The sequence below is a fragment of the Triplophysa rosa genome, linkage group LG11 (genome assembly GCF_024868665.1).
Source record: "Triplophysa rosa linkage group LG11, Trosa_1v2, whole genome shotgun sequence".
Taxonomy (NCBI): Eukaryota; Metazoa; Chordata; class Actinopteri; order Cypriniformes; family Nemacheilidae; genus Triplophysa; species Triplophysa rosa.
In genome coordinates, this window is record NC_079900.1 from 20,232,357 (window position 1) to 20,248,132 (window position 15,776).

General features: G+C 38.4%; 1 protein-coding gene across 1 annotated transcript; it reads right to left on the reverse strand.

Annotated features, from left to right (window-relative positions):
• Window positions 1-82: 82 nt before the first annotated feature.
• On the reverse strand, window positions 83-15,618 carry slc27a1a (solute carrier family 27 member 1a). Its single transcript, XM_057347175.1, has 13 exons — window positions 15,352-15,618; window positions 15,038-15,205; window positions 12,878-13,272; window positions 12,608-12,772; window positions 8,184-8,253; window positions 8,001-8,092; window positions 7,789-7,898; window positions 6,245-6,454; window positions 6,019-6,145; window positions 2,133-2,270; window positions 1,727-1,891; window positions 1,501-1,647; window positions 83-1,404 (listed from the first exon to the last, which is right to left on the reverse strand). Exons 2-13 carry the CDS (start codon window positions 15,202-15,204, stop codon window positions 1,247-1,249), a joined length of 1,944 nt encoding a protein of 647 aa, XP_057203158.1. The 5' UTR covers window position 15,205; window positions 15,352-15,618; the 3' UTR covers window positions 83-1,246.
• Window positions 15,619-15,776: the final 158 nt, after the last annotated feature.

Consider the following 15,776-nt stretch of genomic DNA (forward strand, 5'->3'; position numbering starts at 1 on the left):
TACGTTGTGGTGAAATATGACCTAATTATTTCTTATAGAATAAATCATGTGAGAAGAATCGCACTCAAGACATGAATAAGTGTTGCAGTAAGAACATTTATTCATTACATTATTCATTCAGAAGTCTTCAGAGGATTAATACGATTACTCAATGCTTATCTGCATCATATCAGTATCATGGCACTGGAAAAACTCTCCATTATCACTTATGGGTGAAGCTTAGGGAGGTCAAATCTAAGGCACTTTGTTTGTGGCTATTTGTAGATACTCAGTATCTTTTATTATTCTAAAATAAAGTCACATTGGGGATTAAACGCAACAGCTAGGCATTTTAACAAAAGTTTGTGTAATAAAAGTCTCAAATCGGTTAACATTCACACATTATCATATTTCAGTCGTCAAGTGCAATGGTTCTCAAACATTTTCATTGTAAGGCCCCTTTTGTGTGGAGTGCATCGCTTTGTGGCCCCCCAAATAAAGACTTGTAGGCCCGGTTTCACAGACACCGCTTAGCTTAAGCCAGGACTATGCATTAGTTGAATTAAGATATTTGTCGCATTTTATAAAAATGCCTTATAAGAATACATTACTGGTGTGCATCTCGAGACAACACAATGGCACTGATATAGTTTAAGATATTTCTGACCAAGTTATATTCAGTTAAGACATGTCGCACATTCATTTTAGTCTGGGACTAGCTTTAAGCCTTGTCTGTGAAACCGGGCCATAATCTTAAACTTAGAATTTTAATTAAACCAAAAACATATTCAGTTATACAATGCTGGAACATCAATTCTTTTGGTTGGTTGTCTTATTTTTCTGATGTTTGATTGCATAAAATCTATGAAAAAAATTCTCTGTCTTATAAAATGACACAAAATCTGTGCCCCCCCCAATCCATTTTGGGGACCCCGGTTTGAGAACCACTGGTCTAGTGGTATAAGTCTAATGTCAAATAGAAAGCTAGACCTCATTTTTAATCTGGTCTTTCGACAGTAATGCCTTTAGTAAAACCGGTTGTACACAACCATCTGATCAGAATAATGGATTAAGTAATAACTCACTCTTATTCTTTCATCTATTGCATATCAGTTCCTCATTTGCAAGGCACAGCTTGTTCTTTCTAATACTAAAACCTCTCAAATGCAAACTATTATTAAAAAATGTGTCTAATACTAGCTGGACAAATCTATCGGTTCCGCTTGCATTACGTCCCAGATGGTGGGTTTGGACTACTTTCTTCATCTCAAAGAGATATCCGGCCTTCTTCGAAAGTATTATACATCTCTTCGGTCATGAGCTCGTATCGGACTGCTCTGGAGTTGAAAAAGTAGATCTGGTCATTTGTGAGCCGTGGGTCGTACCCTTCCCTCTGCAATCTGGTCTTCTGAATTTTAAACGTTCCTGTGAAAGTAGGAAATTGGGAACACGAAGCACTTGAGACAGTTGTTAATAATAGTTGTCTATTTGTGCTACGATATTTCAGCCATCTTCCCTAACCTGTGGTATCAACACATGGTGAGATACGCAGAAACACCGGCCGTGCATATGGAGGCAGAGCTTGCTGAACCTCCTTCAGGAAAGATTCACAGTTAAAGCTTCCGGTTGAATCAGCGATGGCAGCCATTCCAGCCTTCCCCTCCACACCTGAGCACACAAACACACACACTTCATACCTGAGGTGTACACGTTGGTCCTAGAACAAATGTTTCTTTTATTTCCTCACCTTGTACTGTTACTCCAAACACTGCCACATCAGTCTGTCTCAACAGACTGCTCAACGTTCCCTCCACCTCAGTAGTTGAGACGTTCTCGCCCTTCCAACGGAAAGTATCACCGCTGCGGTCCCGGAAATACATGTATCCAAGTTCATCCATCACCAAAACGTCACCTGAGAGACACCGAACCAACACAACTTATTGGCTAGTGCAAAAAATAACCCAGGTCTAAATATCCCTAGTTGGTTCGAAAAATGTGATCGCGAAGGTTGTTAGCATGTCTGTGCAGTATTAATGTCTTTAGATACATCTCGGGTTCTTTTTAATTGTAATTCACATATTTTATTCTACAGACAAGACTTTTGTAGTCCCAAATGATCCACGATGTCTAGAAATGGATGCTTTTCTCGGCACCTGACAGATATGCAGAGTCGTTTTTCTTGAACACGTTGTGGGCAATCTTCTTCCTGGTGGCATCCTGATTGGCATAGCCGTCGAAGCGTCGCAGAGGATCCTGCTGGTTTATCCTCCCCACCAGCAGCCCAGGCTCTCCTGTGACCAATACACAAACAGAATAACTAATCATACACGCACAAATGAAACAAGCTGTAGGGAAAGAATGAATATACAGTAGATTTTCCTTTGCACATTTCATTTCATTTTATTTTAGACTTGCATTAGGAAGAATATGTCTAAAAACTCGAAATACACAATGCATGAATCAATAAGTAAATTAACTATAGTGGGGTCCAAAAGTATGAGGCTACATAGAAACACTGGGATTCAAAATAACATTTAAACCTAGAAATAGAAATTTGTTAGTCTGGAGCCCTATTCGGACGGTCATTGTTTCTCATAGGGACGTAAGATATTTTCTCCATTTACGAGGGTAAATGTTGATTTTTTTTGCCGTCCGAATCTAGAACGTCTATGTTTTTTCTCCCACCACCCGCGGAAAAATCCCCGGCCGAATTACCTGTTTTTTTGACAAACACCAAGGTCGTGCATTAATTTAATTGCCGTCCGAATCCACATCTCTGACTTTATAACTGGTGTTAAGTCCAAAATACTTTTTGTAAGTCCGTTCTGACCCTTAAAAGTTGTTAAAAGTGTTGCTCTTTAGGAGGTTCAGGGATTATAGTGTCTGATGCATTGAAAATACTGTAAATGGCAGCATAAACAGCACAACATGACTCACATAACGTCATATCACACGCGCACCTGAAGTGCTTCTGCGAACGGAGAGAAACAGTTCACAGACGGCAGAAAGTGCATCCTTTAGGCTTTCTTTATTTTGCAAAAGCACAATGTTTTGTGGTTATCTTGGATCTAGGCAAATAAATGTAAATCCTTTAAAGCTTCGAATGATATCATACGTGTCTGTATGATGACCAGATTATACAGTTTCGGCTGTTAACATGATCACGTAGACGCAGGCACGCACATTCACATAAGTTCTAGCTAACTTGACTGATAGATCAGGATCGCTGCTTCACTACACAGAGAGGGAGATGATAAGAAAAGAAAGAAGACAAGAAAAAACATGAAAACTTTTGATATTAGCATTTTAAATATCGATTTTATCCCATTATAATTATTAGATACGCAAGAAGTGCATTTTTCGGGTTCGCGGGATTACAAACTCACACCTACATTATATATACACCATAAATTTACGTTTGTCCGAATGCATGAGTTTTACCACCAAGGAGCCATGCCGATTAATTTTTACAGACATCCTTATGAGAAACAATTACCATCCGAATAGGGTTTAGGACAATATTTGGCCGAGATACAACTATTTGAAAATTCTCTAAAATGAGCAGAAAGTTAATGCTGTGAATATTATAGTGATATGAATAGCTCTTTTTTATGTTTTCATCAAATCTAAAGTTACTAAATTGTAAAATAAATGTAAAAAAAAAGTAAATATATACATAAATAAATATATACATAATATACATAAATAAAAATCTTATACAATATTAATTCTAGACGGAAGAATAATTCAAAAAGCTAAATAGTTCTTTTGTAAATAGTTTGTTTATAGTAAATAGTTTGGGGCAAAAATATATAATTTAGTTAAAAAGCCTGGAGTGGTAAAAATTGACGTGAATTTTGTAATGGATATTCAACTTTGGAGTCTGCCGGCTTTAACCTGCTTTGTCGTCATTGATAGGGTAAGTGTGTGTTCTTAGCTAATGTAATCGACCCTAGCTGTCCTTGTTTGTAGGTAGCCAGCATAGCTATATCACTGATCTTGCAGGTTAAACATTCCCAAAAAACTAAATGACCCTGGGTGCCATAGGTGGTGCTCAGACACAATGGGGTTGTGTTAAGGCTAAAATACACTACAAGACTTTTGCTCAGATTTTGCCCAGATTTTCAGTCTGGACTTGTTGCAGGAAGTCTGTGCCAGTCTGCAGATTTGATCAGTTAGTGTGTTTCTTTCTGAAACTTTCAAGAAGTCTGCAAGTGAATGATGTCTAGTTAAAAAAAATCTGTTCAGATGTTACAAGTCTTGTAGTGTATTCCAGACATTAGGAGCCCACTGTGATTGTTTTAGGATTTGGCAGCATAACGTCAGATAGGAAGAGATAATGTTAGCGGTGACGTGTTGGTTAGAACGTTTTACTGCAGTTAACCATTTAATCGTCTATCGGGGATTCGGGATCCTTAGGAATATGATTAAATGATTAGCCCCCTTTGCTCTCCCCTGCCTGCTCTGGCATCCTGCCGCACAGCAGTTGTCCACCATGTTAAAATAATACGATTTGTAAAGTCTAAACAGCCTGTTTTTAAAGGGGTCATATGGTGAGAATACATTTTACTTTGTCTTTGGTTTGTTTCGTTGCGAAAAGAAAGACTCTTTGTTTGCCCTTCCAAAAGATGAGACAACTAAAAACGAATGGTTACATCTTATTAACAATACTGTTCCAGAACAGCACAATCCGAATATTAAGTGTGTGCAGCTTCATGAACCTGGGAGAGATCAAGGCCGGCTGTGCACGGCAGCTTTTGTTAAAAACAACTTTGCAAGGACAGTCTGGCGCTTCAGATTCACAGCCTGTAAGTATATTTTCATTTAAAAGACTTTGTTACGGACTAACGCGAGTTGAGTTTGTCGTGTGTTTGTGATCTGCAAATGCAGACACACGTGAAAAACGACAACATAAGTCCTAATAATCAGTAATTATGTTCCAACTAGAGGCAACAAATGTGGTGTTAATAATGGGGTTTATTGTCTTTGTTGAGTCGCGACGAGACATGGCGTAACATTGATTGATCACTAACGGCAAATCTTTATAACGTCGTATATAAAAGGTAAAACAGTTAGCTATAGTTTTTAACTATTTAACATCATATTCTTTTTAAAAACCTTACGAATCCTTTACATCCTGCTCAAGTCGCGCTGGCAAAGTTGATGTATCGGCTTGATCATCTTTATTTTCAGGATCAGATTCGAGCTCGAATTGATATAAGGAAAGTACTGATGACATTTTATCACCTGTCACTACAATTGCGTTGGAACCTGATTTTCCAAATACGGTAAGAGGCGTTACATTTCCGTCACACGCTTGCAGTATTCGACCAATCACTACGCACTGGTTAACTGGCCAATCATAGCACACCTCGCTTTTCAGAGCGATGAGCTTTGTAAAAAATCAGCGCGTTTCAGACAGGCGGGGCAAAGAAGAGATACAAACATGCACGGTATGTGGAAAATACAGCTTTTTTTAACCTTAAATAGTGTAGACACATTGCATTACATCTAAAACAAACAATAATATTTGTTTTAGCCATGTCATATCACCCCTTTAAATTATTGTTTAGGCGGTCTCCTTACTGCCTGCCAAAATGGCAGAGTTCAGGTTGCGTGATGTCAACCTCCGGAGCTCTATTGCTACAAATATACCCGTGCTACTTATGATTGGTTTTGTGGTCCAGGGTCACATATTTATAAAAAGATAAGTGAATAAAATGAAACATTTCCTAGCCTCCGCTTAAACTGATATAGAACATGAGGTTTTGCACAGATTTGTGGTGTTTATGTTCCAGTAATGAACCAATAGGGTGACATTAAATACAAAGAAAATGTGAGATTTACATTTTTTCCATTCAAATTTTAACTCAAAGTGTACCATTAATAATATAATTGTTGTTGTAATATAATTCAAATGTCGCATTTTCCTAAATTTCCCATGTATTTTCACGAGTGGTTTTAGACCTTGAGACCCCCTGTATACAATCAATAGATATATAAATCAAACTGAAAAAGGGTTTTTGACTGTGAACGTACCAGGTTGACAAGGCAAACACAATCCATGCTTGTCTCGTACCAGTTCCATGGTCTCCTCATTCACTTTTACCAACCGGATGGGGTACACGTTTGGCAGAATGCGACTGTTAAACCCACAAGCTCCAACCTGGTGTTAGGTAAGAGAGGCTGATTACTTCTCCAACTAGAACACATTTGACAAATGTGATGTGTAATGTCATTTCACAGAGAAACACTGATATCTGACCTTGCCATCCATATTGGCAATGCTACAGTTACACTCTGTTGCTCCATAGAACTCTCCAATCTCTTTTACTCCAAAACGCTCCATGAAAGCCTCCCACACGCTGGGCCGTAATCCATTCCCTACAGCTAATCGAACCCGGTGCTGACGCTCTGATGGGCGCACGGGCTGAGACAGCAAATATCGGCAGATCTCCCCTATATACTGCACAACCTAGACAGAAAGAAGAAGAAACAGACTGCTGCATGAGTATTAACCCTACATGTATTAAATGTTTTAACATGTTTACAAATTTTAACAACGTTTTTGTGTTTTTTTTTATAACGAATACAATCAAGTGTCATTAAAGGCAGCATAAGTTTGGCATCTGTCCAAATTACTGGTATAAAAACACTAAACATTAGAAAAGAAGTTGTCAAATGATTACTCGCATCCAGAATAAATGTTTGTGCTTACAAAATATATGTTTGTGTAATGAGCATATTTGCTTTGTATTCATAAACACAAAACATAAAAATACACATAAATATTTGCGTAAATAGATGTATGTATGTACTTATATTTACCAATAATTGAAATAATATATAAGGGTCAAAGACGTTGAGATGTCCCCATCAAAAGTAATTTACAAAAGTGATTTATGTCCATAGAAAGCACATTAAATGTAAGTGAAATGTCTAGTTTATCATTTCAACCAAGTTTTTGGAGAATAAAGTGTCAAAATTTGGTTGAAATAATGTTACATTGTCATTCAGTGTAACACAATATTTATGTACAAATTCAAACAACATGCTTATTCTGACTTATAAAAATTACATATTAAAATATATACTGTAAATGAATAAGGGAGCATATTACATTTTTTTGTACTTTGAGTCAAAAATTATTTTTGAGAAATGGGCAAACCTAGGATGGTGACAAATGAAAAAAAAAAATGTTAAATTACAACTAATTAGCATTTTGGGGTAAAAGTAATTAGTTTTTTCATATGTCATAAATTGATTTTTTTTGTTGTAAATATGCCTGACAAGATTGTTACACTGAATGAAATTTTAATGGCGTCTTCTGTAAATCAGGGAAAAATGTGATATTTATTTTTTGCTCAGAAAAACAAAAATGCAATTAAATTCAACAGAAACCTTTTTCATTTTTGAACAACAACAATTTAAAGCAGTATTACATTTATTGTTTTTATGCTTAAACCCTTTTTCGTCTTTGACCCATTCATAAACAGAAAAACATACAAATACACATAAATATTTGTGTAAATAGATGTATGTATGTATGTATTTATATTTAACAATATTTGAAATTATATATTATATATAGTTTTCATAAACACAAAATTAATATACACAGTACACAGACATATTTTGTAAAAACAAACTTTTATTATGGACACGATTAATTGTTTGATAGCCCTATTAAAAATATAAATATTAAATACTTATGAACTTACCACATGCATTTTATTTTATTTCTAAATACGTTTTATCATTGTGGAAATTATTATTTGTCATGGAGGACCTCAGTACAGCGTGACTTACAGTACAGTTGTGTTTAATGCAGTCTTCCCAAAAGCGACTTGCAGAAAACTTCTTCTTGACCACCACAGTTAAACCATGAATTAAACACTGGCCCACCCCCATGATATTACCTATGGAAAACACATACAGCATACATTCAGCAATCTGTTAAACTGGTCAATAAGACTTCAGATCAACAATGTCTCATATGATTGGTCTTGTGCGAGACATACCTGCTGAATGGTAAAGGGGTAAACAGTCATAGATAATGTCATCTGGGCGCATCCGAAAAGAATGGTACCCAAAAGCAGCAATCCTGAAATAGCTAGAAAATCAAAATGTTCAAGAAAGTGAGCCTACTTGTACAAAAAACATATTATCTTTAAGACTATCAGATTGGATATGCGGTAACTTACCGACTGTGCACCACTATAGCAGCTTTAGGGAGTCCTGTGGTGCCGGATGTGTAGATGTAGAACAAACGATCTATAAGAATGTAAAAAAAATCAGAATAAAGACTGTTTGAAATATTTTTGCATGTTATATACTGACAAGTATTTTGTATGTACTATGTATATAATATTTTGCCACTTTTTAAGCTATTCTACATTTTAATAAGCTACAAGTAGTGCAGTCACAATATCACATTTTTATTACATTAATATTGTGGTCAAAAGCGTTCACCAAAACAATGCGATTAAAAACAAGCCACTTATTTTCTATTTAACTGTCTCTCTTTCACTTTGTTTCTTTTTTCACATTTATATGTCTTCAAACAGGTTATCGTCTCGTATCATCTAAAGTGGTCTTGACAATCGACTGGAGGACCCCCTGACAGACTATCAAAGTATCATGAGAGCTGCCACGGCTCCTTTGAGAAAATACCTCCCTCCGAGATGCAAATGAAAACTGCGAGCCAATTCTGAAGTGTGCTTGTGATAAGTTCTGTTATATGCAATCCACTTTCTCTCTAATGAAGAGAGGGACCTTAAGAGCGTACAATAAACAGAGCTACCCCTCGAGATCAAAACACACTGATAAAGTGTAATGTTTTCTTGTCCTGCATTATGGATTCAGATTAATTGTCTAGAGGTTTCACAACTGCTTAGCCATCTGTAAAAACGTAATGGTCTGTAATATAAAGGGCTGCCACAAAACCACCATAAAAGCAGAGGATATTAAATAAATGCAACACTTCAGTGGGTTGATGGTCTCAGACAGTGGTTCTCAAACTTTTCAGACCAAGTTCCACCTTTAATAAGATTAGTTGTTCCAAGTACCACCTAATAGAGCTGAAACGATTCCTCGAGTAACTCAAATACAAAAAATCATCGAGGCAATTTTTGTTGCCTTGAAGCTTCGTTAAATCCATTTAACTACAGTACACATGGAGCAGACACACGCATTTTAGTCTGTTCACACGCTCGCACGTATATCTCATGCTGATAAATAAGTGATAGCTTATTGAAATGGTGAACTGCTACTTTACTTAGTTTTAGTCTATTTTGCGAGTGAAACTTGTTTTCCGGCTGCACTGAGTCCATAAAACTAGATGCGGACTAGTGGATGCCGAATCCTGTTATTTACACATGTCATCTGGCTGTTCTGCGTGTCTGAACTGCACAGTTTAACATGCTACACGCGTGATGCTCATGAATTTGTCTGTGTCTGCGCTTTATGAGGACATGAACACATGAACTTCATCTCCAGAGTTTCTCTGAGAGTTTATTTCACAAACATTTTATTGTTTGAGTGAAGAAACAGACATACAAAAAAATAAGCGTCTTCCGACAACCTGCCAAAGTCTGGTTAACTCTGTATTTTTATGTGGACAAATATATTACTATTTAATAGTGAAACTAAAACTAATTTAGATAAACTAAATGCACCATGCATACGCTGAAATTAGATTTTACCTATTTTTATTAATGTTTCTTATTTATACATTTGTATTATATTGCACTTTGAATGTAATATGGCAATGGAATGTGGGTTTAGTTTTCACAGATTCACAATGCATTTACTTGGGCGGTCCACCCAGGAATATTTATGGCCGCCCAAGTATATTTGATTTTCTATTGAGAAATTAGCATTGTAGTTTTTAAATATGTGATTAGTTATTGCAAAGACGCTCTCTGTTTATAATTCAGATAGACTTCCGTTACGCTGCCTATGTTTCTCTGGGCTGCCTTCGTGCGCGAAGTCACGCCGTTCGGCTGCTATTTGTAACCAAACACTGCGAGCATTTTTTGTCAACTTTTGTGCTAACACTAATACGACATGATGACGTCACAAATATATGAATTAGTTCATGCCATCACCAGCGCCACAAGTCTGTCAAAATCCTATGGGAAACACTGTAATGTATGCAATTTCAGCAATAAATATGTTAATTTTTCTAAAAAGGAAACAAATTAGTTGTTCTTTTTAAGAGACCTGTCGTATTTTCTCTGTATATTTAGTATTGCTCTTTAATAAAGAAAAAGTACTTATTATCCGAATACCCGATTAATCGATGGAAAAATCAGTAGAATACTCGATTACTAAAATAATCGATAGCTGCAGCCCTACCACCTAATGACCGCCATAGAAAATCACATGAATAAACACTTAAATTAATAATAGAGCTGTGAATCGTTCTCTTTACACCTCGTCCTCCAATTCTAATGTATTATTAATAACACAAACACTTTATTTACCAGCTGTTTTCAAACTAAAGAACACGTTTTTCCCTGTTTTCAAGTTAGTCAGCAGTAATAGTTTACACAAAACCCTTTTCTGTAGTGCACAGTAAACAGGGCTCTGTAAACTCTTATGGGAGTTATTAACTTTGTGGGGACTTGCAGAAAGCCTACAAACTTATATTAAAGACAAACAATGTGGAAAGAATATTTAACACAGAAGATAAATAAATACACGTATACTTTAACATCAAGGGAACAGCTGTACTGTATATAACAAACAGAGACTCGCACTTTACTGCAGCGGCTCTTGTCAAAGTGACGCGTCAAAAATACATCGCAACGCACGCTTCATTGATTTAACCTTGAGTAGATGCAGACGCGTGTGGAATTAGCACTTTACAGCAATAACAACAGCTTTAAACCGTGGTTCAAGTGCAGAAATACATAAGAAACTTAATTTGCACGCAGCTCATCGGAAGATTAGATTAGATTAGATTCAACTTTATTGTCATTACACATGTACAAGTACAAGGCAACGAAATGTAGTTTAGGTCTAACCAGAAGTGCAATAAGCAAGTGCAGGATATACAGTTGTGCATAAATACAGGATAAAGCAAAATTATGAAGAATTTACAAGTGGGAATGTACTATGACCATTATATACAGATGGCTATTTACTGAAAACAGAAATTTACTGATGGATATGTACAATATAAATTAGACTATGCAGAACAGTAGTGCAATGAATATAAAGTGTGCATAAATTATGGACAACAGCTATTAAGTTAAAGTAAACAGTGCAGTAGATGAGTTATTGCCGTATTCAGTACATAGTACTGGAGTGCAAATGATGCGGTATATGTGTAATAATCCAGTAGTGCAAATAACATTTGGGGAGCACTGTCTTTAAGTTTGAGTGATTAAAATCTCCCGCAACAATAAATGCAGCCTCCAGGTGAGCAGTCTGTTGTTTACTGATGGCCGCATGAAGTTCGTTCATAGCAAGCTTGGCATCAGCATCCGGAGGAATGTAAGCTGCCGTTATAATGGTGGAAGTGAACTCCCGTGGCAGATAAAACGGTCTACATTTAACCATGAGAAACTCTAGGTTAGCTGAGCAGTGTCTCCCAACAATAACAGAGTTCGTGCACCAAGCTTTGTTAACGTAAATGCACAGTCCTCCGCCTCTAGTCTTACCGGATTCATCTGCCGTCCTATCTGCCCGAAGTGTGTGGCGTCCCGCTAGCTCAATAGCATTGTCCGGTATGCCGCTGTTTAGCCACGTTTCAGTGAAAATCATGACATTGCAGTTCAAAAGTCGGAAGAGAGAGAGTCACAAGCGCCTGTCTGCTCCCGCTCTGTGTTTGAGCTGCCCGTCACGTGAGCGCCTGAGTTACATCCACCAATGATAAATAAACAATAATTCATACAACTATTTTAAAATTGCACATACGCTGAGATGTATTCCGTATTTATCAATCATGTAGGCATATTAAACATCTGAAATTGTATTTAAAACACGAAAAGTAAATTAATATATAGTTTTAAATTTTCTGTCGTGTCACCTTACGTACCACCGGGGTCTCTTCAAGTACCACTAGTGGTACGCGTACCACAGTTTGAGAACCACTGGTCTAAGAAATATAGACATAAAAATTCTAGGAAAATTACCCGATTCGTGAATCAGATGGTTCACCTGGTCAATTAATTTTAGTTCAAGGGTCATATTAGATTTCACCTTTGCCACACCTGCCAATGGGCGGGTGAAAGTCACATTTCTTACTGGATAAAACTGGACGTTTCCTTATTATTACACCGTGTCTACACCGTCTACAACCGCGCCACGTCCGGTCTGAACAAAATTTTTAATTATAATGGGTTCTAATGCGTTCTATTGTCTCTTGTCGCATCGTATCGCGCCGCATCCGGTGTAGACACGGTGTTAGCCTCATCATTTTCTTAGTTTTCACTGACAAACAGCACAGGTCATTATGTCACTCTCAGCATCATATACGGGGACTGATCCCACCTGTCACCTATTACATCAGCAGCGGTCAGATGTTGTTGTTTACTCCACACTTGCATTTAAAACATTTTGCTCCTTGTTGTTGAGGTCTGCTCTACAGGTAAACCCTTGAAGTTTCTGTGGCTCTCACCATTGATGCCCTTGGTCGGGGTGCAGAGCGGTGGGTGTCGGGGAGCAGAAGCCAGAATGGAGTCGAGAGGTTGAGACTTCAGAGCTGCTAACTGGTCTGGTCTCAGATCGCCCGTGCAGAACCGGACCATGTTCTCACTCAAAGAGGGGCTCACTTCATACAAAGCTGCAAACACACAGGAAGGCATACACAATCACTTCTGACCTGTGTGTGTACTTCTGATTTGTGATGTGACCTGACAGTCCTACTCAAAAGATCTTTATGACTCACCGTCTGCCAGCTCTGCTCCAAACACCAGCGCTCGAGATGCAGACACGCCCATACAGTGCAACAGCGAATCCCGCCGGAGGTTGAAGTTGATCAGCGCAGCCTCCACGCCCACTTTGGCCAGACCGAGCCAGAGTGCCACCTGGAGCGGCCGGCTTTCCATGAAAAGCGCCACCACATCCCCTGAGGTCCAGCCCTGGCTCAGCGCCCAGTGGGCCACAGCATTGGAGATCTGGTCTAACTGGGCGAAGGTCCATGCTTCACCGGTGGCTTCATACACGAACGCTGGTTTGTCCGGGTGCTTAGCCACAGTTTTTGCAAAGATGGAGGGTATGGTGTCTCCGTTGCGAATGTGACGCCATAGTGCAATTTTAACCCTCAAGAGCACATTCAGACCGCTGACGGACAAGAGAGGAAGAAAATTATTATTCACACCGGCTGAATTAACACCGGCACACCGTATTACACTTGACCTGATTTAAGAAATAGTTTTTAGTCAGTGGCAATAGCCAAGTGGGACACGTTGCACAATAGCGCATTGAGCCACCCGAGTTTGAGCTTCAGCTTTTCGGGACTCTCCTTTCCTCTCTCACCCCACATGAATTCCTTATTCTTTCTTCACTATACAATAAAGCGGTGAAGACCATAAAATACGTTAAAAATTATTTATATAAAAATTATAGGAATAATTAAATCACTATTAATAAATGAATTATCAATACAATTTAAACTAAGAATAAATTATACAGATTTTGGTCTGTTTAATCTATTGCATGGCTTCATAAAAAAAACAAAATTCACTTTCATTACGCTTAATAGTTATTAATAGTTACTTAATAGTCCAATTCAAATTTCCATAGCACATTCACAATTTTGCAAAGGAGCTTTACAAAAAATACATTTTAGCTCAAAAAGGCGAAGGCATAAGATAAAAACAGTATAGAAAAAAAGGAAAACGTAACAACCTCATTTTTTTATTTAATTTTTAATTAAAGGTGCTGTGAACTGGCCGTTTTTATTGTTTTATACTATTGTCTGATGTCTACTTATGACGTTCGCGTGGTTTTTACATTCGAAAACATCAAAATCAATAAGTAATAGGCTATCTTCTACCCTGGTTTTGAGGCCGGCTGGAGAAACGCTCGGTTTTTAAGGGCGGGCCGCATAGAAGACTTGGAAGTAAACGCCCACTGCTGTGATTGGATAGCAGCTTGCGTAGTTGCCTTAGTTGGAGCCTTCTGTGAATTTGGTTAGACACGTAACGTTACGTAACGTGATTTTACTCAAATTTACGGACTTATTTCGCGGATGTGATGGCAAGGCTTTGCGTATAGTTTGTATAGCCTATAGTTGTATGGTGTTTAGTGATATATGACCGTACATGTCAGCATTTAAGACCCGCGAACTTGTTCAAGGAATCTGCGTTGAAATGAAGCGAACAAACGCTCAATGTTTTCCCCACGTGAGCTGGAACGTCTTTAAAAATAAACTTCAACCGCACATTCCTACTGTTGGAATCCGAAGGAAGGTTATGCAGCGACTGTGTTCTTCCACAACCAGGCACTGCACAATATTTTGCAATCTTTAACGGCACGATGCTTACACTCGCTCTATCCGGTTCCGTGCAGCTTGTGTTCAGAACTGTCATGCGTGAACCAGTGGGCGGGGCTCGAGAAGTAGGCGTTGATATTCTTCTGTGGAGGCGGTGTTCAACCTATCTATAGGTGCATTCCAGAACCTGGCGTTCACTGAGCCTCCTGTCAATAACAGTTGTTATTTCAGTAACAAGGGCGTTTTAAGGTCTGACACTTACAGGATGTTCGCTTGAATACGATTCCCTCTTATATAACAAAAGCTCGGGTTAAAATTGCGGCCCTAGTTCACTGCACCTTTACACGACATCACGATCATTTTACATAAACTATATATTAGCATTTCGAACGGTAAATAATGTCTACAGGGTTGTATTCAAACCCTTATATTACACAAATCTTTAACTTGCCAAGTGTCAAATTATAAAGTTTACGTCTGGAGCGTCCCCATTCACTTACAATATGGAAACGCGCGACCAAAACCACCAAGTTTACCTTTGGTGCTTTTAAATGTGTTAATATATAATGTGTTTTGACATGATGCTTAAAAAGTTTGTACACCGAGACTCACTTGATGTCCCTTTTAGCCGTGCGAATGGCAACATATAAGAACTTCCACCCTCCAGTCCCAAAATAAACCCCCAGACCCGCAGCGAGGCTCCAGGACCAGGACGCCCCGAAGAGACGGAGCAGACCCAGAGACCCGAGAGACAGCGAGCCGCTCGACACATAGCGCATCCTGAAACACACGGTACATAACTCACTCACTTCCGCAAACATACACATATCAACGTAAACAACAGCATCAGCAGCATCGTGTCGTCCAGAGACAGCATAAAGTGCAATGATGCCATAAAACAGACAATAGAAGAATGCTCAACTCACCTATGGTGAGGAGATATGCTTCAGATACGCCCGATCTGTCGAGACATGGGACGACCTTGCTGTTGTAGTTAGAGGTTGAGCAGTTATGCCAAAACTACCGTCCTCGTTTAAAAGTAGCACGAATGTCTGATCGCGGAGAGTGTGGAAAAATATAATCCTGAAAACGAGCTTACTGTTAAAACATGAACATTTCTTGTGAAATATCACGCTTGGTCCTCCACGCTTCCGACAAAATGTGTTTATCAGCAGCCACCGGGCGGCTGCGTACAGCCACACGAAGCCGGAGATGGTGAGAAAGGCGTTTCAAAATGGCTGTGCGAGAGAGAGGCTGTTTTTCACAATAAAAGCGGGAAAAGCGTGTTTTAACAGTAATGTGTTTGTTATGGCTTTATTAGTACACTGATAACTGACTGATGAATCACTTT

Excerpts from the sequence above, each read along its gene's own strand:
- slc27a1a (XM_057347175.1), bottom strand. The coding sequence starts at position 15,204 with ATGCGCTATGTGTCGAGCGGCTCGCTGTCTCTCGGGTCTCTGGGTCTG. Across the intron at positions 7,899-8,000 it reads ACCCCTTTACCATTCAGCAG|GTAATATCATGGGGGTGGGC; the intron begins GTATGTCTCGCA and ends TGTTTTCCATAG. Across the intron at positions 1,405-1,500 it reads ACCATGTGTTGATACCACAG|GAACGTTTAAAATTCAGAAG; the intron begins GTTAGGGAAGAT and ends CTACTTTCACAG.